Source organism: Geotrypetes seraphini, chromosome 9 (assembly GCF_902459505.1).
Source record: "Geotrypetes seraphini chromosome 9, aGeoSer1.1, whole genome shotgun sequence".
Classification (NCBI taxonomy): domain Eukaryota; kingdom Metazoa; phylum Chordata; class Amphibia; order Gymnophiona; family Dermophiidae; genus Geotrypetes; species Geotrypetes seraphini.
This window is the reverse complement of record NC_047092.1, coordinates 89,086,420-89,113,391: the sequence shown is the minus strand read 5'-3', so window position 1 is coordinate 89,113,391 and position 26,972 is coordinate 89,086,420. Positions and strand designations below refer to the sequence as shown.

General features: G+C 41.3%; 1 protein-coding gene across 5 annotated transcripts in view; it reads right to left on the bottom strand.

The window, feature by feature from the left end:
- Positions 1-26,972, bottom strand: part of NUP205 (nucleoporin 205) — a 1,504,202-nt gene that overhangs the window by 569,099 nt on the left and 908,131 nt on the right. For all 5 annotated transcript variants that reach the window (XR_004540594.1, XM_033957880.1, XM_033957883.1 and 2 more), the window contains exons 27-28: positions 22,820-22,900; positions 4,382-4,573 (exon numbers count right to left, since the gene is read on the bottom strand). Coding sequence is in view for 4 of the 5 variants with exons in the window: in XM_033957880.1 (XP_033813771.1) it covers positions 4,382-4,573; positions 22,820-22,900 (273 nt within the window). In the remaining variant the exon portion in view is untranslated. The remainder of the gene's footprint in view (positions 1-4,381; positions 4,574-22,819; positions 22,901-26,972) is intronic.

Below are 26,972 nucleotides of genomic sequence, written 5' to 3'. Positions count from 1 at the left end.
AATAAGTAAAGTGGTCAGACCAGATGTCGTGGCACCAAGTGCCTTCAGGTAGAGAGATGACAGGTTCAAGGATTTCCTTTGTGGACATGGCTACCACATCAAAGTGATGGCCTTTTTCGTGTGTTTGTGTGGGTACAGGGAGGTTGTAGCTGAGTAGGGATAGAAAGTTTTTAAATTATTTTGTGTCTGTATTGTTCTCTTCATCTAGGTGTATGTTTATGTCCCCTGCGATGATATTGTAGGAAGGACCAATTGAATTATGTAGAACAAATTCACAGAAGTCTTTGGCTTTTTGCCAGCTTTCTGGTGGGACATAGAATAGTATACAAGATAGGGATTCTTCTAGTTGACTATTGTTGATTTTACAGGCTAAGATTTCTAGTTGGTTGGTCACTTTGGAGTCCAGTAGTTCAAATTTGAATCCTTCATTAAGAATAATTGCTAATCCACCTCCTTTTTAACCTGCGCGGTTTAGTGTAAGGATTTTAAAATTATCTGGTAAGAGATTGTTTATTATTGGATCATCTTCAGACAATAGCCATGTTTCAGTTAGAAAAAGGCAGGCTATTTGCTTGCTGATGATCCAGTCTTTAATTAGGAAAGCCTTATTCCTGACAGATCTAGTATTAAGATATGCACAAGGAATAGATGCGGATGTGATAGTTTCGGTAGAGGTGGTGGTTTTATAGGTTTTACTTTCCTTGTTCTTTTTTTAAGGGTTTGTTGATGTCTTTTTTTATTTGAGATTAACGTTAATGTGATTTATTGTGTCTTCGTGTGGGTTAATGATGTGCATGAGTGGTAGATCAGGGTAGTGGATTGTTTGTAATTGTGGGTAGAGTGAGTTAACGTCTTTGATGCTACTACTTAGCAGATAGATCAATAAAACAGTAGGAGATTCATGATTGTAGGGTAGTCTGTTTCTTCCTGATGCAAAATCTGTAATAGATTCCCTAGAATTCTTGATTTATAGTTTGTATGGTTGATGGGAGGATTGATATGGTTCTTTAGGATGACTCAGTAAGGTGACCCAGGGGGATATGGTTCTTAAAAAGACCTAGTACAAGATATAATTCTTAAGAAGTCCTAGTTAGAGAATGACACAGGGAAAAATTATGTCCCCATCACCGCCCCGTCCCTGGACCACCATCCTCTGCACCGCCCTTTCCCTGCTGTCCCTTTCACCGCCCCGCCCCCGCCCCGCTGTCTCTTTCACCGCCCCGGCCCCATTCCCGTCTTCAGCGTCTTCTCCTCTCCATCCCCCCACCCCCAGCACCCTTCAAGCGGTCCAGTAGCTCCCTCCCGCCGGACAGCCGTGCATTTCCCTCCTTTTCTTCTTAAAATGGCGATTTCTAAAAGGCTACCAGCTGTATTACAGCCAGAGCCTTGAAGTCGCTTCGGGTTGCCTGCTAGAAGTCTCCTCCGATGCAACCGGAAACAGGAAGTTGCGTCAGAGGAGGCTTTTACCAGCAGGCAACGCAACACGACTTCAAGGCTCCGGCTGTAATACAGCTTGTAGCCTTATAGAAATCGCCATTTTAAGAAGAAAAGGTAAGGGAAAAGGAGGGAGGGAGATACATGGACAACCAGCAGGAGAGAGTGGGCTGCCGGTTCGAACGCTCGGTCACTGTGCGTTCAAGATTGTTCACTGCCCCGTGCTACCATTCACCACTCCATGAGGCGGTGAATGGCCTTGTCCCTGAACTTGTGGTGACCAGTTTTTTTGGTCACCGTTTTGGCGGGTTACACGTGGCTAAACGCGGGTAACCGCCACCGTGTCATTCTCTAGTCCTAGTATAAGCATCTAACAGTTGCACATGTGTCTAACAATTACTCATGCATCTAACAGTTATGCATGCCTATGACAGGTACACATGCCTCTAACAGTTGGCTATGCCTCTAGCAGTTGCACATACCTGTAATGGTTACACATGTCTCTGATGGTTACATATGCCTCTAATAGTCACACATGCCTCTAATAGTTAATTATGCCTCTAGCAATTGTACAGGCAGATTGATATGGTTCTTTAAGATAACCCAGTAAGGAGACCCAGGGGTATATGGTTCTTAAGAAGTCCTAGTTTAAGCATCTAACAGTTGCATATGCATCTAACAGTACTCATGCATCTAACAATTTCATCACGTGAGATAGTAGCTTTGAGATATGTAAACAAGGGAGTTACCTCGGTATAATCCGCACTGTAAATGCATGATGAAACTGTAACCTTGCAAAGCATTAGCTAAATAATTAAGGGAGTTAAGATACTCAATAAAAGGGTTAGAAGGCTCCCATTTAGGGTCGCCTCATCCCAATTTGAGTCCTGTGTGAAGCCTCATTTCTATATTTAGGGGGAGGGGAGAGACTAGCAGCTGCAGCCGCGGCCACTATACTAATCACAGCAGGAAGATCCCTTGCTGCGATAAGTATAGCGGCTGCTTCTACTTACAGTGTAGGCCAACATTTTGCTGGCCTACATTGTAAGCATCTCCTGCTCTACTAGGGAGATGCATAGGGCCGCCTTAGGTGAGCTTGCAGGCCTCCCTAGGCTCCCGAAGGCACCTTCAATATAGGCGGCCTGCCTGGGGAGCATTTTTGTTTTTTAAACGTGCGTCCTGATTGGCTGATTAGACAGCTGTAGGACACAGCTAACAGAATCCAGGCCTGTTTATTATGAATGCTATTTTTTTTTTTTTTAACAGCACTGGCAGTGTCCTCTTAACTGGTTAAACAAGGTTTAGAAGTGTTTTGTATTTGGGTTTTCTGATTTGTTTGTTTTTACATATGCACCATTTTGGATATGGCAGATCCTTGATGCAGTCTTACAAAAGGCAAGGGAGACATCTTTTCAACCAACGAGAGAGTCTTTATTCAAACCAATATCTCTACAAGGATCCTAGTTTTGGCGTATTGAAGATGCTCATAATGCAGAAAACACACCGAAACATGGTCATGTCAACTCATTTGTATATAAACAAAACTGGGGGGGGAGGGGTAGAGTTTCCACTAAATCTTGGATTACATGTTATTAGGACTCCTTGACTTTTTACTTCCTCCCTTTGGTCATTGCTGTCTTTCTACTGACTATTACTTGGATGACAAGAGAATCAGGTTTTTTTATTTTATGGCTTATTTGTTTTTGTATAGTATCTTCATAAGAACATAAGAACTGCCATCTCCGGATCAGACCTTCGGTCCATCAAGTCCGGCGATCCGCACACGCGGAGGCCCCGCCAGGTGTACACCTGGCGTAATTTATAGTCCACCATATCTTTATATGCCTCTCTTAAGGAGATATGCATCTAGTTTGCTCTTGAAGCCTAGGACGGTCGATTCCGCAATAATCTCCTCTGGGAGGGCATTCCAGGTGTCAACCACTCTCTGAGTGAAGCAGAACTTCCTGACATTAGTCCTGAACCTGTCCCCCCTTAGCTTCATTCCATGTCCTCTAGTCCGTGTCAAAGTGGACAGTGTAAATAATCTTCTCTGCTCTATTTTGTCGATTCCTTTCAGTATTTTGAAGGTCTCGATCATATCCCCACGCATTCTCCTTTTCTCAAGGGAGAACAATCCTAGTGTTATAAGTCTATCCTCATATTCCAGTCTCTCCATACCCTTCACCAGTTTTGTTGCTCGTCTCTGCACCCTCTCCAGCAGTTTTATATCCTTCTTTAGGTAGGGAGACCAATGTTGGACGCAGTATTCCAAGTGTGGTCTGACCATTGCCCTATAAAGCGGCATTATAACTTTCTCCGATCTACTCGAGATTCCTTTCTTTATCATGCCCAACATTCTATTTGCCTTCTTTGCCGCTGCCGCGCATTGTGCCGACGGCTTCAGGGTCCTATCTATCAGTACACCCAGGTCCCTTTCTTGTTCACTCTTCCCCAGAGTTGCACCTGACATTGTATACTCGTATTCCTTATTTTTATTGCCTAAATGCATTACCTTGCATTTCTCCACATTGAACTTCATAGAGAATATGTACTAGTTCTGACCTGTACTTGTTATTAGAGGGAGACAGGGATTTTATGGATGCAGACCATTACATTTAATTCAAATAGACCACGAGGGGTTATGTATGCAGTATATCATATATGCAAACACTAACTATAGAAAGGCTGAGAACTACTGCCATACAGTAGTATAAAAGTATTTTAAATACCTGGTAAATAACAAATATTAAAATATTTTTCTGAATCTTAAGAAATCCATTTCCAAATTGTGGCAACTTTTTGGAACTATTAAGGGAATTGCAGGGTAGAATACAGAGCTCAATGTATGTATATTGACAATTGTTTGCAAACAATAAAATATATTTTTTTAATTAAAAAATAATTTCACAATGTTTTTTGTCCCACAGACTTATACATGGTATATTACCTTGTCATGTACATCTTGCAGAAGGTCACAGATGATTAGCTGTCTGCTCTCAGCTTGAATAAGATCCTGGGGACAGGCAGTTAGGATGATCTCTATCAGCTGTCGCCAGGATTCCAAAGCATGCCGTTTTGCATGAAGGCACTTCAACAACTTATTTCTCTCTACCACATATTGTAGAATTGTATTAATTTCCTGAAGGTAAGAGAAAAGAAGGCTGTCTTATTTTTAAACCAGATGGTGTGCTTCAATATTAAGTCAGGTGTGCAGAGTGTTCATTCAAAGTAAAGGTTCTAAAGGACAAAAGTAGGAGAGCAGTGGGCAAAACTAAAAAAAACAACAAACAAAAAATATACAACAGACCTTAACTTTTAATGTAATGTTTGTAATATGTCAGTTTTAGAAATTTGCATCTATAATCTATATTTTGCACAGTACAGGAGGATATCACTTTTGCTCTAGTGTTGTATTGTGGCTGCTTGGGGATTCAATTTAATATTTTTCTCCGTTTCTATTTTTATTTTGTAGTTAGTTCTTCTATACTATTTGAGGGTCTGTCTATGTTCTCTGCATATGAAAGAGACATGGTTTTCTGTTAGCATTAACTGTGCAGGATAGATCTGTACTAAGCTGGCTTCTTTAGTTTTCCAATAAATTTACTGATGATAATCTTCTTTTAGTCCCTGGAGGATACCACAGTCCGGGAGTTGCAGAAATCCACAACTTTTCTGAGCACATGCTCCGTCTCCTTAGCCTGAGAGTTAGTAAACATATCTAGTTAAGTCCTAAAGCCAAGCAACATATTGACATGACAAGGGGGTGCAGGGGAGAATCCCCATCAACAGAAGTAATTCATGAACTGGTTTGCTCTGCAAAATATTAACAAGTGATAAACAGGCACAAAGGCAACTCAGAAAAATATTGAGGAACATTGAGAAACTAACCTGCTGTGTGCATCGAGACCCAAGAAAGACCTTCAGTAATGTGCATACTCACAGAAACTCCCCACAGGATCTGGCAACTAGCAGGAAAATCTTCAAGCCTGTAAGGAGAGTAACTGAGGCAGAAAGGAGCAGACTACACCAAACAAGTGCATGTATACAGAGAGGGCGGGTCATAAGGAATCCTCCAGGGACTACCAGAAAGAAGATTATTGATAATATAAGCCTAATCTTCCATTCTGTTACTTCACTTCCGGATTCCATGTGCTAGGTGACATACTAAAGTCACGGTAGCTAGGGAGAGACAGAAGAGCCTGCCTTCAAAACAGAGGCCCCGAAAACAGCATCAGAACGAGCTGCCATATTCACTCGATAAAACTGGGTAAAAATATGAAGAGAGGTCCAAGAAGCTGTCCTCCCAAGATGCAGCCACACCTCTCGTCAAATGTGCTTTAAGCAAGATTGGCGGCTGCTTGCTGTGGGCAATGTAAGTCGTGGAAATGGCCATTAGAATCCATCGATCGATAGAGGACTTGGATGCCAGCCTACCATGGCAAGGCCCAGTAGTTAGAACAAAAAGGTGATCAAACAGTCTGAATTTATTAGTCTTCTCCAAATAATGTAGTAAGACCCGCTGGACATCCAATTTATGTAAAATCTGTTCTTTATGCTCCGAACCTGTTGGATGAAAAGCAGGCAACTTAACCTCCTGGTTGACATGAACGGTCGAGACCACTTTTGGCAAGAAGGAAGGTACAGTATAAAGAAAAACACCCGCTTCTGTAATATGGAGAAGGGGTTCCCTGCATGAGAAAGCCTGAAGCTCCGAAATATGCTGTGCCAAAACGATGGCAACCAGAAAAATATCTTGATTGTTAGGTCAAAGCGAAGCATCCTTCAGTGGTTCAAAAGGGGCCTCACCAAGGCCCTGCAGAACAATGTTAAGATTCCACAAAGGGAAAGGAAAATGCAAGGGAGGACACAGACGAAGTGCCCCCATTATAAACCTGGACACATCTGGATGAGCAGTAAATGAACTAGTGCCTCTGCGCGCTTGAAAACATTAACGCCTGACAGGCCTTTGTCTAAACCCTCCTAAAAGAAAGCCAGGATTACCAAAGCGGCAGCTCTTTCAGGCTCCACCTGATACCTAGCACACCAATGTTGGAAAGCCTTCCAGACTTTGGCATCAGAAGCCATAGTAGAAGGTTTCTTCGAGCTTAAAAGAGTCGAGATACATACCTCCGAATAACTGCACTTAATCAAGCCGAGTGCTCAAGAGCCATACTGTAAAACAAAAGCGCCTTGGGTTCCCCATGGGCACTGGTCCCTGACTGATAAGATATCGATAAAGATGGAGCCGAAGCTTCTCGTCCTGATGAAGACGTATGAGATCAGTGTACCACGGGCGGCAAGGCCAATCCGGAGCCACCATTATCACCAGGCCAGGATGTTTCGCTATCCAGCAGATGACCTGACCAACCAGAAGCCATGGAAGGAACACATGGAAGGAGTGGTTCTTGGGGACTGCAGCTTCCCTTTCGTGCTACCTACCTTACCTTTCAATCCTCCCCCTCTGTCACTGCAGGGAGATCGTTGCTGTAGGCGGGCCAGTAGAGGTATGGTTGATAGCTCTGCCTGTTGTTTCCTAGGCAGTGGTGGCAGCGTCTACTCTTTCATCTGGGAGGAGCTGGAGGTGCTTCTGGATCCGTCGAGGGAGGCTGTGTCTCCCTGCCGTTGTCCAGATCCCTGAAAAGGATCAGATCATCTGTGTCTGCTTGATCGTGGACTACTGATGGGTTTGCTGCTCTGTTCATTCTGATCGAGCCACCATCTTGCTCTGGTCATCTTCGCTCAATTCAGCCGGATTCTTGAGTTAAAAATTGGTGTGTGCGGAGATGGATGTACACTGTTCATCTACAGTTGGGATCCTGAGACTGTCTTCGGCCAATGACAGATTGGCATGGAGGGATCACCTGCAGCCTACTTCCTCTCCCATCCATCTCATCCCATCCTGCTACTGCTTTACACTGAACTGAGCCAAACTGAACTTTTATTTTGCATCATCTTTATTTTTCCTTACATTCTGCTTTTGTATTATTTTATTTTAATAATTGTTTACTCAGGTACTTTAGCTAGATTGTGAGCCTCAAGGACAGATAGGGAAGTCTTAAGTTCCTGTATTTTATTGTAACCGCTTAGATCTGTAATATGCTTAAGCGGTATATCAAATATTAATAAAACATAAACAAGCATACAGGAACTCATGAACCGGCCAGAGCTGCACCAAAGCATCCAGCCCTAGACTTCCACGCTGTATTCTTCGACTGAAAAAGCAACTGGACTTTGAGTTCTCTGATGAAGCCATCAAGTCCAGCTCAGACTGACCCCAGCGCTGAACAATCACACTGAATGCCTTCTGCGAGAGAGACCATTCTCCTGGGTCCAGAATCTGTCGGTTGAGGAAATCTGCCTGAACATTGTTGATACTGGTCACCTGGGCTGCTGAGAGCCCAAAAAAACAGCATGCAAGTTTCTTGGTTTAAAAGCGCTTCTCGCGCCCCCTTGACGGTTTATGTACGTCACCATCGTGGCGTTGTTAGAGCAGACTCAAACCACTTTTCCTACTAGAATGGGCTAGAGAGCAAGCAACCCAAGCTGAATTGCCCTGAATTCCAGACAATTGATCCCACTGCAAAAGACTTCTGCACAGACTGCTTGCAGAAATTGTAGCTGGATATATTTACTAACTCTCAGGCTAATGGGGATGGCGCATGTGCTCAGAAAAGTTGTGGATTTCTGTAATTCCAAGATTGTGGGTTGGGAATGAACATCTAGCATATGAAATCCAGAAGGGACGTAACAGAATATGCATTGCAGTGTTTGATGCTATGTTCCTAAGTAGGTCCTTGTTACGTGACTCATGGATGTTACTGCTATTTTGGTATGGTAGAATTGCTCTTCAGGTCCTGGGTGACATTTGTAGTGTTCTGTATTACTTCACATTATGCCCTTTACTAGATTTAGATTATAGTTTTCTCAGTAATAGCTTAAGACAAGATTAATTCTGTTTGTAGGGTATTTGGACAATTCTGTTTGGGCCTCCCTGGTTGGGCAGGGTTGAGCTTTTGCCTTTTTGCTTGTTTTTCTATACTGCTTGTTCCTCAATCTTCGATTGCTTGCTTTGTTTCATGTTCCCGTGTTTCTGTCGCTAGTACAGCTTTTGGGTGGTAGCTGCCCTTTACATCTGTTTATATTGCTTTGGTCTTGTCGGGGACAGCGGAACTATAAATTCTGGGTGTTGGGCGGGATGGGTGGATTTGGGGGTGGGAGGGTGGAAGTTAGGGGCATTTGTGTATATTTCTTGAACAGATCTTGTACCTTTTATCGTTATGTTTTTTCTCCTACTTGTTCAATAAAAATTGATTTCTCCCTAAAGACAATATTAATTCAGGTACAGAGGTACAGTAGGTATTTTCATCATCCTGGATGGATTACAATTTAAGTTTTGCACCTGATTCAATGGATGGTTGAGTGACTTGTCCAAGATTTCAAGAAGCAACAGTGACATCCCTGGTAGAAAATGACACGGTGGCTGTTACCTGCGGCTAGCCACAGGTAACCCGGGAGAAAAAGTCGTCGTCACCACGGGAGGTAAATGGCCTCATCTCCGCAGTTAAGGTCAGGAACGCACACAGTCACCGATCGGGCATCTCCCTCCCTCCTCTTACCGTGGCAATTTTTTTTGGGGGGGGTTTCGTCTCCCAGCTGCCCAAGCCAGCTTTAATCAAGGCGCGGAAACAGGAAGTTCCATCAGAGGAGAAGTTTCGGCAACCACATGCAACTTGATGAAAGCCGGCTCGGGCAGCTGGGAAACGAAAAAAGCCCAGAAAATTGCCACGGTAAGGTGAGGGAAAGGAAGGAAGATGCCCTTGGATGACTTGAAGATGACTTGGGCGATCGGGGTGGGGGAGCTGCTGGACCTCACTCACTGAAGGGAAGTGGAGAGAGAGGGGGGAGAGATACAGCCCCTTAAGGGAAATGGGGACGCGAGAGTGGGCTGAAGATACTGAAGGGAAATGAGCAAGAGAAGTGGAGAGAAGACACTGAAGGGGAATGGGGAGAAGACACTGAAGAGAGATGGGCAAGAGAGTGGGGAGAAAACACTGAAGGGAAATGGGCAAGAGAGAGTGGGGAGAAGACACTGAAGGGAAATAGGCAAGAGAGTGTGGACTGAAGACGCTGAAGGGAAATTGGGAAGAGAAGTGGAGAGTGGGAAGAAGACATTGAAGGTAAATGGGCAAGAGAGAGGGGAAGGCGCTGAAGGGAAATGGGGAAGAGAAGTGGAGAGTGGGGAGAAGATGCTGAAGGAAAATGGGGAAGAGAGAGATGCCAGACTATGGGAGGGAGCGGAAGAAAGAAGATAGGTGCCAGACCAATGAGGGACGGGGGTAGGTGGAGAGAGAGATGGAAGGGAGAGAGAAGGTAGACAATGGATGGTATGAATTGAATGAGGAGAAGATGAGGAAAGCAGAAACCAGATAACAAAGGCAGAAAAAAAAATTATATTTATTTTCTTTCTTTTGCTTTAGGATAAAGTAGTATGTTAGTTGTATTGATAAACATTTATAAACAAAGCCCTGCCAGCTAAACATCTCTTTCTCAAGTTTCAAGTTTCAAGTTTGACCTTTATTTGATGAATCGCTTATAATAATATCTAAGCGATGTACAGTAATAAAAACCATCAGAGTGTGGTAATACAATTAATTTACAATAGTTACTCATAAGACAGACAAAATTAGACGAACAGGAGGGGGTGGGAGGGAAGGGGAAAAGTTACAATCTTGTTCTTTGTTAGAGAACGACATCGAAGGGGAAACACATTGGGTAATAAAGGGTTAGAAAGAATATTGGACCTAAAAGGTGCTAAAAGGTGGTATTTCATATGTCAAACGCGTCTTGAAATAGGTAAGTTTTTAAAATTTTCTTAAAAACAACGAGGTCAGTTTCGTTTTTAATGAAATTTGGAAGGGAGTTCCACAATGAGGGGGCTTTTACAGAAAATATATCATTTCGCCTAGTGCCTATGACTTTTAATGAGGGGACTGAGAGCAATTGTGAAGAAGAAGATCTAAGAGAACGTAAAGTTTTGTGTGGGACAATCATTTTAGCAATATATTGAGGTTCATTGAAGGTTAAAGTTTTGTAAACCAGGAATAAAATTTTAAACGTAATTCTATGGGTTATAGGAAGCCAGTGTGATTTAATTAGTAGGGGGGTGACATGGTCGAATTTCTTTGCGTTATGGATTAGTTTGATTGCTGTATTTTGGATAATTTGGAGGCGTCTATTTTCTTTTTGAGTTATATTAATTAGAAGAGAATTGCAGTAGTCCAGTTTGGAAATAATAAGTGAGTGAATTAAAATATTGAGGGATTTAGTATCTAAAAATGTAGAGATTGAACGTAACAGCCGTAGTCTGTAAAAGCATGATTTGACTATTACACTGATATGATCGTGATAAGATAGATCTACATCAAGTGTTACACCTAGGATTTTTAGCTTAGGTACCGGTTCTATAGAAATATTGTCAAGTGTGAATGGTATTTTTTGGGATATATCTCTTTTCCAAGTGAAAAGCATGGATTTGGTTTTTTGAGTGTTTAGAACCAGTTTGTTATTGTTTAGCCAGTTTTTAATTTTTTCTAGTTTGTCATTGATAATTTTTATTTCTGCAGAGTTTTCTGGATTGAGAGGGTGCATCAGTTGAATGTCGTCTGCATAAGAAAAGGTTGTAAATCCTAGTGACTGTGACATGGTGATGAGTGGGGATAGAAAAATGTTGAATAGAAGAGGAGAAAGTATTGATCCTTGTGGAACTCCAAAAGATGAGGGAAAAAATTCGGAATAGGATTCATTGAATTTAACTCTAGAGAGACGATCCGATAAAAAGGAGGTTAGCCATTGTAAGACTTGGCCCTCTACTCCTAGTGATTGTAGACGATTGAGAAGAATTTCATGATCTATGGTATCGAAGGCTGCGGATAGATCTAAGGAAAAGAGAGCTACAGATTTGTGATGGTCAAGGAAGTAGTGAATGTTAGTGAAAAGACCAATCATGGAATATTCGGTACTGTGATATTTACGAAAACCTGTTTGGTTTGGATGTAACGCATTAGAGGATTCAATGAAGTCAGATAGTTGTTCGAAAACTAGTTTTTCCGTCAGTTTCATTAGGAATGGAAGATTTGAAATGGGGCGGTAATTAGATGAGTCATCTTGGCTGGACTTAAAGTTTTTTAAAATTGGTATTACAGTGGAAGTTTTCCAAGCAGAAGGAACGGTAGCAGAAGATAAACACTTTTGAATGAGAGTGTTCAGCAGCCAGAACTTTGATTTATAAAATGACAATTGTACAGAATATTGTTTCTTTTTATACTTTAATAAAATAAGTTCAGTATAAAACTATTCGAGGCTTGTGTGGATGGGATCAGATGGTTTGTGGGGACGGGGCAGGGACCGAGCTTGCGGGGATGGTGAAGGGGACCGAGCTCATGGGGACGTTGATGGGGACAGAGCTCGTGGGGACAAGATGGTGACAGGGACAAATTTTTTCCCCGTGTCATTCTCTAATCCCTGGTTCTTTGCTTGCAGCTCTATTAGGTACAGCTAATACAGATAGCACATATTATCTATACCTAATATTTAGTAACTCAGCCCCTTACTAAAGGCTAGAAGAGCTGAAGCTTGGTGCCATTTGGAAACCTACCAAAAACACTAATTTATGGTTGCTAGTACTGGACTGACAAGCTAAGTATTAAAATATCCTCATATATTTACAGAATGCACTGCAAATATTATTCTGTTCAATATGTTGTTTTTCTGTACATTGTTTTGATTTTTTTTAATATACATGCTTCCTTGGAGTGCATACAGTGTGAATAAAACAATCGGTAACAAACTACTATCCAATTTTTTTAAAGAGTAGTGCTCATACAGGGGGGAGTAGTAGTCTTTTTAAGCTGCACTAAACATCCAGTATCTGAATTTTATTCAGTGTAGATATAAATAGCCCGCTGACCCTATTCCTTCTACTCTTACTAAATGGCCCCTCCAATCTCCTTTACCTTTCATACATTTTATGGTCCTGTTTAGCCTTCAGACTGGTGATTTTCCTGATTTATGGAAACATATTTTCTTACAACCAAAACTTAAAAATGGTTCCCTGGATATTTTAGATCCAAGTAATTATCGACCTATTGCCAACCTTCCTTTTATGTCTAAAACTGTGAAAGCTACTGTACATTTACAGTTACATGATTTCATTGACAAAACATGTTTTGCACCTGCTCAGACAGCTTTTCGTTACCATCACTGCACTGAAACAGCTTCAATAGGTATTACTTCATACTTCTATACATAAAGCTTTTGATCATTTCAAGAATGTTCTGATGATTTCTCTCAATCTATAATCTGCATTTAATCGTATAGACCACTTTGTTATTGGAATGTTTTGGAGTGGTTTACTTCTTATTTGTCGAACCGCTCATACTCAGTAATTACTCAGGAATCAAAGACCACTAATTTTTCTTTAGAATTAGGCCTTTCTCAAGGATTAGTTCTATCTCCTCTTTTAGTTACCGTATTTTTCACTCCATTAGATGCACTTTTTTTCCCCCTCAAAAGTGGGTGGAAATAAGGGTGCGTCTAATGGAACGAATACCCAAGTCCCCCCTCTCCCGTTAACTTATTTTAATGCTGCTGCCCTCCCTCATCCCTCCCCCTGTGTGTACCATTTTTTTTAACATCTGGTGCCTCACTCACTGAGAGCAGCGCACAAGGGTAGCTGGCTGCCTGGTCCCCACCACTTCCGCTGAGAACGGCAGATGCAGTTGCCTCCTCTTCTGTTCTCTCACGGCATAGCTGTGCACCAGGCTGCCTGCCTAGTCCCAAGCCGCTTCCTGTGAGAACTCAGTTCTCGCGGGAAGAGGCGCGGGACCAGGCAGGCAACCTGGTGTGTCGCTATGCTGCAAGAGAACAGAAGAGGATTCAACCACATCTGCCGTTCCTTTGCGGAAGCGGCAAGGACCAGGCAGCCAGCAACCCTTGTGCACCACTCTCAGCAAGTGAGGCGCCAAAAGTTAAAAAAAAAAAAAAAAAGTATGCATGGGAGGGGGAGGAGGAACAGGGCTAGGGCCTGTCTGATGCTTGCCGCCTGCCTGCCTGGGGAGTTATGAGGGGGAGGCCGGGGCCTTCCTGCTTGGGGGGGAAGGGGGGAGAGGCCGGGGCCTGCTTGGGGGGAGAGGCCGGGGCCTGCTTGGAGGGAAAGGCCGGGGCTTTCCTGGTGCCTGCCTGGGGGGAGAGACCTGACTCCCTCCCTACCTACCTGCCCTGTCCCGGCCTACCACTAGAACACCAAAGGGGGGACAGGGTACAGAGCCTGGAAGGGAGGGGGGACAGGGTGCAGAACTTGGTAAGGAGTGTGGGGTTGGGTGCAGAGCCTGGCAGGGAGAATTTGATTCAGAATGGTTTTTTTCTTGATTTCCTCCTCTAAATTTAGGGTGCGTCTTATGGTCAAGTGCGTATAATGGAGCAAAAAATACGGTAATTTTTTTATCTTGCATCACTTTTAACCCTAGCTCAATCAATAGGGTTTACAATGTATGTCTGCGCTGATTACATTCAAATTTTATATACTTTGTGTTTCTTGTTCCACTACTAAAATTATCAATATTAATGAGAATCTCATTTATTATCATTTATGTATCAAATTGGTTACCCAAACATAGACTTAAACTTAATCCAGATAAATCAACATCTATAATTTTTACCCCATGATGATGTTATTCTGCCAATACACATTCAACGGAACAATATACCAATTTGTTTGGTTACCACCACTAAGATTATTGGGGTAATATTAGATTATAATTTATTTTTTCAATCTCAAGTTTCACAGGTGGTTAAATGATCCTATTTCAAATAATGTCTTATCATTGTACTTCTATTCTGTATTTGGGACTTTGAGTTTTTTATTTACTTTAATTTTATTTTTTATTATTTGAATTGTTATATCTTTACTATTTAATAATTGTTTTCTCAGGTACTTTAGCTAGATTGTGAGCCTTCGGGACAGTTAGGGAAGGTCTAAGTACCTAAATTTATTTATTGCAACCCATTCTAGACTCCTGGGGACAGGCTATAAAAATGAACAAATAAATAAATAAATATTAGATCTGTTTATTCTTTGCTCTTTTTGGAGGCTTTCAATATACTGGTACATTCATTAGTGATTCAACAACTTGATTATTGTAATGCTCTCTATGCCCGTTTGTGTCAAAAAGCTATCCGAAAACTTCAGATTATATAATATACTGCTATTCAGTTAATATACAATATCTGCAAATTTGATCATGTTAAATACCATTTTTGAAATCAGCTCATTTGCTGCCTATTAACCATCATATTACCTATAAAATACTTTTATTGACTTTTAAACTATTAATGAGCCTCCCTATCTTGTATGGTTCTTAAATCCATATACACCTTTGAGATCTCTTATATCAGAAAATCAAAATATTCTTATAATTCCATTGTATAGAGAAATCATTCAAGGACATGATAGAGCCACTACTTTTTCCATAACTGGTCCAAAACTTTGGAATTTTCTGCCTTTAGCTCTATGTTTATTGAGATTTACTGATAAGTTTAAAGCTGATTTTAAAACATTTCTTTTTTCAGATGCTTATTAAAGTAAATGGAGCTATCTGCAGTGGAGGACTTTCTGCTAGATACAAAAAATGTTTACCTAATGCATTTACCCTGTCCTCTATTCTTTCAACAATTGTAGTTCTACCTTTTTACTATGTCATATATGATTTTATGTTACCACTTTTAGTTAGATTTTGATTTTAGATTGTAAGCCACCCAGAAGGCTCTTGGTGCGGGATACTAAGATTTAAATATTCTTGGAAACTTGGATAAAAAAGTTAAATAATGTAATTGTTATTAAATTTGACAATGAGATTTGTACTAAATTTTAAATGTATTAACTTTTTAACTGTTATACTGAATGATTATTATTACAAGTTTAGAGTACAGTAAAATTATTTCTGAGAGGAGAGAAAGAGGAAAGAGAACATTCTCTTTCTGAGAGGAGAAGAATAGAAGACATATCTTTGGGTAAGTATACATTATTTTGCTCTAAGCTTTGATAGGTTTGGGGAGAAAAGTTAATTGTGGGTTCTCTTCTATAAACAGTTTAGATCTTAAAAGAGCAAACTTTACTTAGCTAGTCTCCATAGAATAACCTTTTATAGTTCTACAGTTTTGTAAGCTTGAACCTTCTGCTAGAGATTAGTTTCTGGCATGCAGAGCAGGGTCTGGCTTAGTCTACATTCCCTCACCTCTCCCCTCTCACTTCACCCTTAGCTCATTTCTTTACTTATAATCTTAATTTATTGTCAATTATTCAAATTAGTACAAAAGGAGAACTCTTTATATTTCATTACCTGAAAAGAATCAAACACTAAATAAATATATAATACAACCCTAAGACTATCTAAGAAAGAAACACTAACTCTAGAATATAATAAAATCCTAAGGCTCTCTATACTAGTTTAATATATTCTTAGTAGCTTAATAAGGTTTAATTAATCAGTTCAATAACAAGATGCAGACAGTAGTCCAGCAACAAGAGAGTTGCTATCTAGACTTTTGCACTGAATGTCACATATTATATATATCCTTGAAAGACACCAAGATATGAACTGGGCGTGCCCTAGGGCATTGCAGGCAAGTTGACTCCTTAGTCTCCACACTGAATAAAATACAAACCTCAAATTTAAATTTTTGAAATGAGGAGCACTCTCAGTGTGGGTTTGAAAGCTTTAAAGAGCAGCTCAATAAAGCAGCTCTAATGCTTAGAAAAGCCAGCAAACACCGAGCAGAAATTACTCCTCCCGCCGGCCGCACACCATCAAGTGACTAATTTTTATCTCCTGCTTGGGTCACTAGGTTTGGCATTCGGAGCATTGCAGGACAGTGGACTTTTTGTCTTCCACCTATATATATTTATTTACTGCACATTGTTTGCACTTAATTTGCACTTTAAAGCACACAGTAGCACCCAGATTGACAGTAAATAAATTTACTTAAAATTGTTAAGGATTGAAAAGAAAACAAGAAAGGAATAATGAAATTAATGAAAAATATGAAACGGGAAGGCAAACTCGGCTAGACAAATTTAAATACGTATTCTTCAAGCTGTGGAAAACAAAAATTTGACGACCTTGCGAGCCAGTGTCAGGTGGGAAGGCACTCAAGCTTGCACAGTGCGGGCAGTCTTAAAGCTTCTAAAGTCTAAAGTGACAGTACACTTTTACACTGTCCGCACCGGACTCCATGGATGACATCACCCAAGTGAGAATATGCTGCCTTCTTGCCCTGGGATAACAATCAGTTTGAACGACATCATACCTGCAGTCATTGTTCTGTACGTAAGCATGTACTGTCTATTGAAGAATTCACAGATCCAAAAACTAAAAGAAGATTTACATTGAAAAACACTACTTATTTTAACTCAAGTAACGTGGTTTATATCATTATTTGCCCTTGTATAAAAACTATATGAGGGTAAAACAACTAGGATGATCAAAACACACATAATAGTACATAGAATCAGCATCAGTCGGGTAAGTGTGTTCAGCTTCTCTGGTGAAACACTGGGAAGAAATGGATCACACCATAGCAGACTTAAAATTTGTCGTGTTCTAACATTTTCTATCTGATGGCGACATGGTGACAGACAAAATTCTCACCTGCTCAGAACACCGCTAGAATTTTAAATTAAATACTATTCATCCAAATGGTCTTAATTCTGAAATTGATTTTAGCATATTTATTTGATTATTAATTTATCTTTTGTTATGCTCTTCTAAAGTTTATTAGCAGACAATGAATTTCTTTTTAGTATATATGTCATTTTTTCTCCATTAATGCCTATTTTCATGAGCTTTGCATACATCTTTATGAGAGAGAGAGTATTTGTGTGTGTATACACATACATACATATACACATTATATTCATATAATTTAGCTATATAATTTTAAAATTTTTAATATTTCTACATTAGTTTCTTTTTAGTGCATACAGGTCCCCTTTTATCAAGCTGAGACAGGGCTTTTCTTTTTATCGCCAGCCACTGTGGTAACAGCGCTGAGGCTCATAGAATTCCTATGAGCATCTGAGCTTTTACAACAACAGCTAGCGATAAAAAACCCTAATGAGGCTTGATAAAAGGTGACCACATTTTTTAAGTTTGTTTCCCTATATTATTCCTTGTATTTTTGCCTGTGGTGCTGTTCCACTTCTCTTTTTCTATATATCTTTTGACATACATATTGTTTATAGTGTCTTATTTCTAGCAATTTTTTTCAACAGTTTTTTTGTGAAGATAATTGGTATTTCTTTTCAGCACCATTTTTGCTTCTTTTTTCTTAATCTCTTTCTGGTCTCTTTTATGAGTTGCCATGGCAATTGTTTGTGTTAGGCAGCAAAGCGTTTTTATATTCTATCAGGGATCACATGCAGTGTATTTTTTTTTTTTTTTAGTGTGTGTCTGTGTGATACTAGTGGTAGAGGATTCATTTTCACTTTTTTTCCTTACTTTGTGTTTGAGCCATGCTTTATTTCTTGTTTTTAATATTGTCTTAAGTTTTTGACTGATGCTTCAACAACGCATGCTCTCCATTTCATATTGTCTGGTTTTACATCGGTCTTAGTCAATGCCATTTTATCTATAATAATAAAATGTTAGTCGCGCATGCGCACTCTAAAGTCGTGTTCCCTGATCCGTCGCGGACATGAGAGTGCGCATGCGTGCTTATCACGCATTGGGCTTATCACCGCTGCAGCCAGCTGAGGTCTATGACGCAGCTCAGCTTCTTCAGACACCGCCGCTCCTCCTCTTCGGGCAGCAGGCTCCTCTCACGCACCCAGCGCCGCCGCTCGGAGGCCGCCGGGACAGAGCTGCGGCGCCGATCGCCTCCACCAGTCGGGCAGCCAGCAGCCAATCTCCAGCGGGCGGGGTATCAGAGGAGAGGGATCGCGGCCGCTCAGCACCCCCACCGAGGAGCCCAGCAACTTTCCGCCCGGGCTCTTTAACTGACCCCGCCGCCCGGTGGCGATTCCAGCAGCGTGTGCAACAGTCTTCACACGCTGCTTCGGGCCCTTCTACTGCCCTGATTTGCTCTGCCGCATCTCTGATGATGTCATCAGAGACGCGGCAAAGCAAATAAGGGCAGTAGAAGGACCCGAAGCAGCGTGTGGAGATTGCTGCACACGCTTCTGGAATCACCAGGTTTGTAGTTGGGCCCGCGGGAAGAGAAAGTGGGGTAGAGGAAACGCTAATGCTGCTGCACAGGGAACTGGTGTGGGGGGAGGGAAATGGAGGGGGAGGGAATGCTGCTTTGGACAGACAGACAGAGGGAGGGAGACAGAAAGAAAAGAAGAAAGACACAGGGGCAGGGAGATACACAGAAAGACAGACAGACAAAGGGGGCCAGGAACAGAGACAGAAAGAAAGACAGCGGGAGTCGTGTCAGGGAGGGTGCAGGATGTGGCAGAGGGAACTTTTCCAATGGGTGCAACTGGGCTGCTGTTGGGAACCTCTGATCAGGGGCAGAGCAAGGTAAGTGTATCATAAGGATAAGAAGGAGGAGGGGGGAGAAAAAGGAAGGGATGCCTACTGCTGGACAGGGGGAGAAGGAAAGAGGTGCTGAAGGACAGGGGGGTGACGAAAAAGGAACAGAGGCCTAATGTTGTGCAATTTTGGAGGCCACATTATCGCAAGGATGTGCTGAGACTGGAGTCAGTGCAGAGAATGGCCACCCGGATGGTCTCGGGACTCAAGGATCTTCCATACGAAGAACGGCTTGACAAATTACAGCTATACTCGCACGAGGAGCGCAGAGAGAGGGGAGACATGATCGAGACGTTCAAGTATCTTACGGGCCGCATCGAGGCAGAGGAAGATATCTTCTTTTTCAAGGGTCCCACGACAACAAGAGGGCATCCGTGGAAAATCAGGGGCGGGAAACTGCGAGGTGACACCAGGAAATTATTTTTCACTGAAAGAGTGGTTGATCGCTGGAATAGTCTTCCACTACAGGTGATTGAGGCCAGCAGCATGCCTGATTTTAAGGCCAAATGGGATTGGCACATGGGATCTATTCACAGGGCAAAGGTAGGGGAGGGACATTAGGGTGGGCAGACTAGATGGGCCGTGGCCCTTATCTGCCATCTATTTCTATGTTTCTATGTTAGGGGGAGAAGAAAAGAGGTGCTGCTGGACAGGGGGGAGGTAAAACAAAGGGAGAAGGGCTGCTGCTGCATAAAGAGAGCAGTGAAGGGGTAGTGGTGGACACAGGGGAGGTAAAAGGAAGGGAGAATGGATAGGGGGAGCAGGCAAGGGGTGGTGATGGGCAGCCAAGGAAAAGAAAGACAGAAAAAAAGAAAGTGGCTAAGGAGAGAGAGATAAAGAAATAAAGACAGACACACACATATATTCTAGCACGTTAATGTAAGGGGCTATAAGACTAGTAAAAATATATTTTCTTCACATAAATTTATATTTCCTCTCTTTTATATATATCATGGTATATCATACTTTTTTTGTATTTCTTTATCTATGTTCATGGCTATTTTTCTCCTATTTTATTGATTAGCATAACTTTTTTGTTCTTGTTTTTTCATTCATTAGCATAAGCTTTATTGAGTGTTTTCTTGTTGTGATGTAAGAAATGAAAATACTAATATTTTCTAATAGTATTAATTATTGCAGAACAACATGGGGGGAGAACACTTAAATTGTATAACACTTACATATAATCAGGTATGGTCAAATAACTACAGAGAAATTATAAAGACATTACTTATACATATTATTCTAATAATGCAGGGGTCACTAAATAGATAATATTATAAAGAAAATATTTAGGGGGCGTGGCTTAGCGCGCACACAAGATGGACGTGTGATCGCGGCGCTCCTCTTACCTGGGCAACGCGTGTGTTTCGGCGAAAAAGTGCGGAGGGAAGTGCGGGAGCATGGCGAGTACGAGGCAGAGTAAAAATGAAACCGGAGAAGCGGCGAAAAGGCAAAAGCAGGATCAAATTACTCCGTGTAAGGTTCCGCTTCCGGGAGATGAGTCGGAAGAGCTAAGTAAAGCCGAAGTTATGATACTGTGCTATTTGGTACGGCAATGAGAGCAAAAAGTCAGATTTCTACAAATAATAACAAATTATTATTTATAATGATTGGGGTTGCCATTCAACAAATTACGTATAATTGGAAAAATTGGAGTAGATTAAATTATAATTTCTGGTGGAATTCCTTATGTCATGTTTATAAAATGGAAAGATTTATTGCAATATAGTGCGGTTTTTTCAGGAAATTTCAGGAAGTGTGGGAGCCATTTACAAAGTATTGTACCGATTAAATGACATTTTTTTCCCCTTAAATTTACAAGTTTGATTGTGAGGGGGGTAGGGGAGGGTAAATATATTGTTACATATTGTATAAGGTATTGATTATATGATAAGAAAGGGTGGTAAGGGTGGGAGATAAGATAATATTATTTGTACCATTGATGATTATTAAGTGTTATATTTATTGTTAATTTGTTTGGATATATTGTTACACTTATTGTAAATTTGAAAATGAATAAAGAATTTAAAAAAAACAACTAAATAAGCCAGATCCTGCACAGTCAATTGATCCTGTACAGTCGATGCTAACAGAAAGCCATGTCCTTTTCGTAAACACAGAACACAGATATACCCTCGCCCAATATAGAATAATCACAAACTAAAAATAGAAATATATAGACAAAAGTTAAACTGAACCAAGAAACCAGACTGCATACAATGCAACACCACAGAAACAGTGACACATCCCCTAATATTTTGCAAAATATAAAGACAGTAGATGTAAATCTGAAAAAAATTGCTACATAACAATCACCCCTTTACAAATTAACAAAAAAAAAATAAAACAAATAATGAGAAATAAGAAAATACAATTTTATTGGACTAATCCATTTTTCAATTAGCTTTTAGAGGCCAATCTTTCTTCAAGACAGTACAGTATACTGCTGTAAAGGTATCCTGTCCTGACCTGAGGAAAGTCCCCCCAAAATTGCCTTATTTCCATTTCCTATTTATAAACTTTAATCAATTCAGTTATAACACTATTTTATTTTATGTAAAGCAACAACAAAAAAATTTTCTATCTTTTGTCGTTCCAGCTTTAATCATATTTTCTTCGCTCTCTTCTTTCTATTTAGCTTGACTCCACACTTTCCTTCAACGATCACCTCAACTCCCTAATAAAAAAATGTTTCTTCAGCCTTCACATGCTAAGGAAAGTGAGAACCTGTTTTCATCAAAAACACTTTGCCATCCTTGTCCAATCCACCATCCTTTCCAGACTGGACTATTGCAACTCTATCTACCTAAGCCTAACAAAGGAAAACCTTCAAAGACTCCAGTGAATTCAAAATGCCGCTGCTAAGTTTATCTTCGCAAAAAGTAAATTTGACCACATCTCACCACTTTTGTCCAAGCTTCCCTGGCTTCCGATAATCTCCAGAGTTCACTTCAAATGTGCCTGCCTTACTTTCAAGATCCTACACGGCATCCTCTCCACTTTTATTCCTCTTTCTTGGAATTCCTCTAACCCCAATTCCACCAGATCTACCCAAAAACTGAGACTTTCCTTTCCCTCTCTAAAAGGTGTTTCCCTTGTAGGAAAACTAGGTTCCTCCCTCCCTTTTAGATTCACTGAGCTCTGGAACAACCTTACCTCCCCTCTTAGGAATCTGAGCTCCCTCCAACTCTTCCATAAACATCTGAAAACATGGTTATTTTCAAAAATGTAACTCTTCCTCTCTCTGGTTACTCTGTCCTAAATTTTCTCTTCATTTTGTCTTTTCCCTTCACTGGAGTTCCTTGCTACCCTAACTCTTTTTAACCATGTCGAGCTTTGTGAATGTAGAGATGATGCAGTGCACAAACCTAAGGTTTAGTTTAGTTTAGTTTCTCCTGATGAAGGAGCATCAGCTGAAACATGGCCCTGTCAAAAACTTGATGAGATGCACCTTTTGTATCTTAGATATTTTTATGGTAGAATAAATTTGAGTGCATCCTGAACTTTTTAGTGTCCTATGCTTCTTTATCCTACAATTTAAAATGTATTATGTTTTGTTTATGCACAGCTGGATATATGAACAAACAGACAGCCTTGACATAAATAGTTATCACATATTGTGAAACACACCTAAAAATGAAAAACATTTGCCTCCCTGACATTCTTCAGCCATGGTGAAGTAGCAATTGTCTAGTATATGAAACGTGAGAATAAACAATAAAACATAGAAACATTTCTAGTTCATTAAGAATATTTCAAAATGTCTTTAACATGATTGATCTCTCTTTTCATACCTCAATGAGTAGAGGTCTCTGTCCCATAGCTGCTATTCCCTGAAGGGCATTCACTTCTGCAATTAAAACCCTGTGAAGAAGCTGAAATTAAAAAAAAATATATTGCATGATTTGATGATTCAAGGATTAACAAGTTACACAGTTCTTGTCACTTAACAAAAAGCATTTTTATAAAATATAATCTAAGCCAACAGCACTATACTCATAAGGCAATGATTAAAAAGCACCAGTGTATATAATGCTAAAACCTCAAGAAAAAAATCATTAAAAGCACATATTACTATAGAAATAGGATTAGATGTAAGATGCTGAGGGATTGTCCAGCAATAGTGCCACAGAGGGCCTTGAGGAATACCAGGTGATGCTGTAGAGGTGTCATTCCAAGCCACTTTAGGGAAAGAAGTATCAATCATAATACAATGGTAACATCGATTGTCTGGATTCATGGTCTCTGATTGCTAGGTTAACATCATCTATGAGGAATTTATTATACAGAACCATGGTGAGGCCTCATTTGGAATACTGTGTGCAATTCTGGAGGCCACACTATCGAAAAGATGTGCTGAGAGTAGAGTCGGTGCAACGGATGGCCACCAGGATGGTCTCGGGGCTCAAGGATCTATTGTACGAGGAAAGGCTGAAAAATTTACGGCTGTACTCACTCGAGGAACGTAGGGAGAGAGGAGACATGATCGAGACGTTTAAGTATATTACCGGCCGTATCGAGATGGAAGAAGAGATTCTCTTTCTCAAAGGACCCTCAGCACAAGAGGGCATACGCTCAAACTCAGGGACGGGAAATTTCATGGCGACACCAGGAAATATTTCTTCACCGAGAGAGTGGTTGATCCTTGGAACGAGCTCCCGGTGCAGGTGATTGAGGCAAACAGCGTGCAATAATTTAAGAGCAAATGGGATGCCCATGTGGGATCCCTTAGAGGGTTAAGCCAAGGGAATCTGTCACCAGGAGTGGGATCCCTAGGATAGTAGACTTGGGGGTGGGTCAGTAGAGTGGGCAAACCTGATGGGCTATGGCCCTTATCTGCCATCATCTTCTATGTTTCTATACTAAATGCTGCTATAGCCAAGCTAACAACAATTTAAACTTATATAACATCACAATCTATTATGCATATATTGTAACATTAAACAAAAATATAACAAATACAACATGTTCCACGTATGAGGTGTGAAATGATTCTTTTACAAAATACCATATGATCACAACAATTATAACATAAGCACCCTAGGATTGACCTCAAAAATTCATGGAACAGGAGGCAAGACTGGAAATTGGCATGAAATAGTAAGTACTTCCTAGTTGATATGGAAACTAGAAACTACTTTCGGAAGAAAAGAGGGAACGTTGCGCAGGATCATGCTGGAGTCCGTAATCTCTGCAGGACAAAGCCTGAAGCTTGGAAATTCTGTGGGCTGAAGTAATTGCCACCAGGAAGACCATAAGAAAAGGGCTTATATCATACTGGCTTATAAGACAGCAATTGAGTAGTAGAAAGGAGAAGAGCTTGAGCATTGTGTGGATGAGAGGTTATTGGATAATAGCTCATAGCAAACATGATGGCGTCATATCCTGAAGTTTTGAAGATATGGGATATGAAAACAAAGAATGGGAAGTTTTGAATAGTTTGCCTAAGTTTTAAAATAGAAGCTTAGGAAGTTCCTTGCATAGGAAGAACTGAAGAAAGACAGAGACGTAGAGGAAAACACAAAGCTTTTCAGTTGATCTGGCTAAGAGAATGAGTTGGGATTAGACTTCTTAGACCTGCTACTGGGGATGCGATAGTGGCCTCCTCCTCCCCTACACCCACTCTCTGTCCTCTACATGAGTTGTTATTGAAGAATGGAAGTCTGTGCAGAGATGTATGAAATAATCTACTGTTAGGCAAGTCAGATTCAACTAAGATGGTATGATAGAGCATCTGTTGTGGTGTTTGACCTGAGCACTGTGACAATCCCGTAGCCAGCTTTGTCTCTGTAATGGATAAAAGCAGAGCATGGTCCCTAGTCAGGAGAGCTGACCAAGTTAAACGTAAGGATATTGAAATGGCTGATTACCCCTCAGACAGTGAGGTAGAGCAGGCAGGGTATGAGCCTAAGAATATCCAGCAGAAAGTGTCATACCAGAATAAGTTTAGCAGAGAGCCTGTTAGGACTTTTACTGAGAAGTGGAGACCTAGTACTGCAAGGTATTCACACTATCAGCCTAGGAGAAATGAGAGTTATTTCCCTAGGGATTTTCAGTCCAACCCCCCTGCTCCTAGGAGAGAGGGGTGGGGCTATGACACACGTAAAAGCAGAGCCCTGAATCACAGAGGTGAAGGCAGGGACAGAGGCATAGAGTACAGAGGAGAATCAAGGCAAAGGCACGAGCAGCCAAGCAAGCAGGAAAGTAAGGGGAGGAGTCTCTCTCCTCAACCCCACAGCAGTGAGGATGTGGATATGGTGGAGGACTTTCCTAGCCTGAGCTCAGCTACTGAGAACCTGGAAAGAGCTGAGGCAATGGACACAACTGAATTGCTTCTGGATGCCAACTGTAACCCAGACAGAATGGAGGTTAGTCCATAAGCTAAAGGGAAGCAAAACATCTGTCTCACTAAGCTGCATTTGTGTGCTGGTTCTCTGTAGCCAGAGACCAGTATCACTGATTAGTGAGAGAAAGAAAACCTCTGGGACTGCCCAGCTAAAGAAGCTGTATCTTTGATTGTGTGAAGCAACTGAAATAAAGCCTCCATAAAACTAACAGCTTATCTAATACCCTGCTGTGCTCTGTGGCTGGAAAGCTCAGCTGATGCTAATAAGCTCTATTGTAAGGAAGAGCTCGGAAACGGAGTCTGAGCTGGGAACTGGACACTTTACTCAGCAAGATTAGCTGGGAAGCTTGTGGCTTCATTCCTGAAGTTTGCTACTTTATTTGCCCGCTTTGTTTATGCAGTTTTACTTTCATTGTTTGGAGTTTATTTTCATGGCATTTGTGTTTATTTGAACCCTGGTGAAGAGGACTATCTTTAAAGCAGAGAAAGTCCAGGGGAATGCAATTATATGCCATACTTGGGCTTTAGGCTATTCTCACAACTGTATGATATATCTATATAATAATAAAACGCTAAGCGTGCATGTGCACTCGCACCGCGTGTTCCCTGAGATCTGATCTGTCGGGATGTGGCGGCACGAGTGCACATGCATGCTTCCAGGATGCGCGGAGTGGTGGCTGCCAGGAGGAGGGCTGTCAGTGGAGGGCAGACACCAAAAAGGGCTAAGACCGGCGGGAGCGGCAGGGTCGAGGCACAGTCAGCAGTGCATGGCTGTGGAGAGTGCGCGGTCTGCTGGCCCACGAGTGCATAGTCTGCTCTGGCCCACGTGGCAGCCGGCGCCTCCATGCGACATGCAGCGGCACCATGGAGCACAGGTCGAGTATCAGTCAACGGTGCGAGGCAGAGGGAGCGTGTGGTTTCCTTGGCAGCCAGGGTCTGCATCCCTCCTGGCGGTGCATGACGGCAGTACTTGGTTGGGAAGCTGTTAGAGGAAGTGGCACACTGGGCAAGGTTGCAGCTGCCAGCCGTGAGCTCGGTTCGCGCATGGAAGGTAAGGCAGAGAGAGATATAATTAATAGTAGCAGTAGTAGTAGAGAGGCAGAGGGAGGGGAGAAAAAAAAGGGTGGGAGGCAACACAACCTAAAATCTAACTAAGAACATAAGAAGCGCCATCTCCGGATCAGACCTTCGGTCCATCAAGTCCGGCGATCCGCACATGCGGAGGCCCTGCTAGGTATACACCTGGCTTATTTTATAGCCACACTATAATAGAGTCCCCTAATAGGGATAAACCACAAACATCTATTGTCTAAATAATCCCATATATCTGAAAAGAAGGTGTATGACACAGAATATTAAGCTATATTTAGGAAGAGACCTCAGTAACGGAGCCCACACACAGTCGTTTTTCATAGACCGAAAAGTTCAACGTGGTCACATGCTCCTTTGCTCCAATCATCGGTCTCCTTCCTAAAGTGTGTTCTATCCTATATTCTACATGTGCTATAAGTATTTTAAAGAGAATATAACTGTTTAATCTAATTTATTTCTGTATATTCATTCTCTCTAATAAAGCACCATCCTATATCCTCATGTTAAAA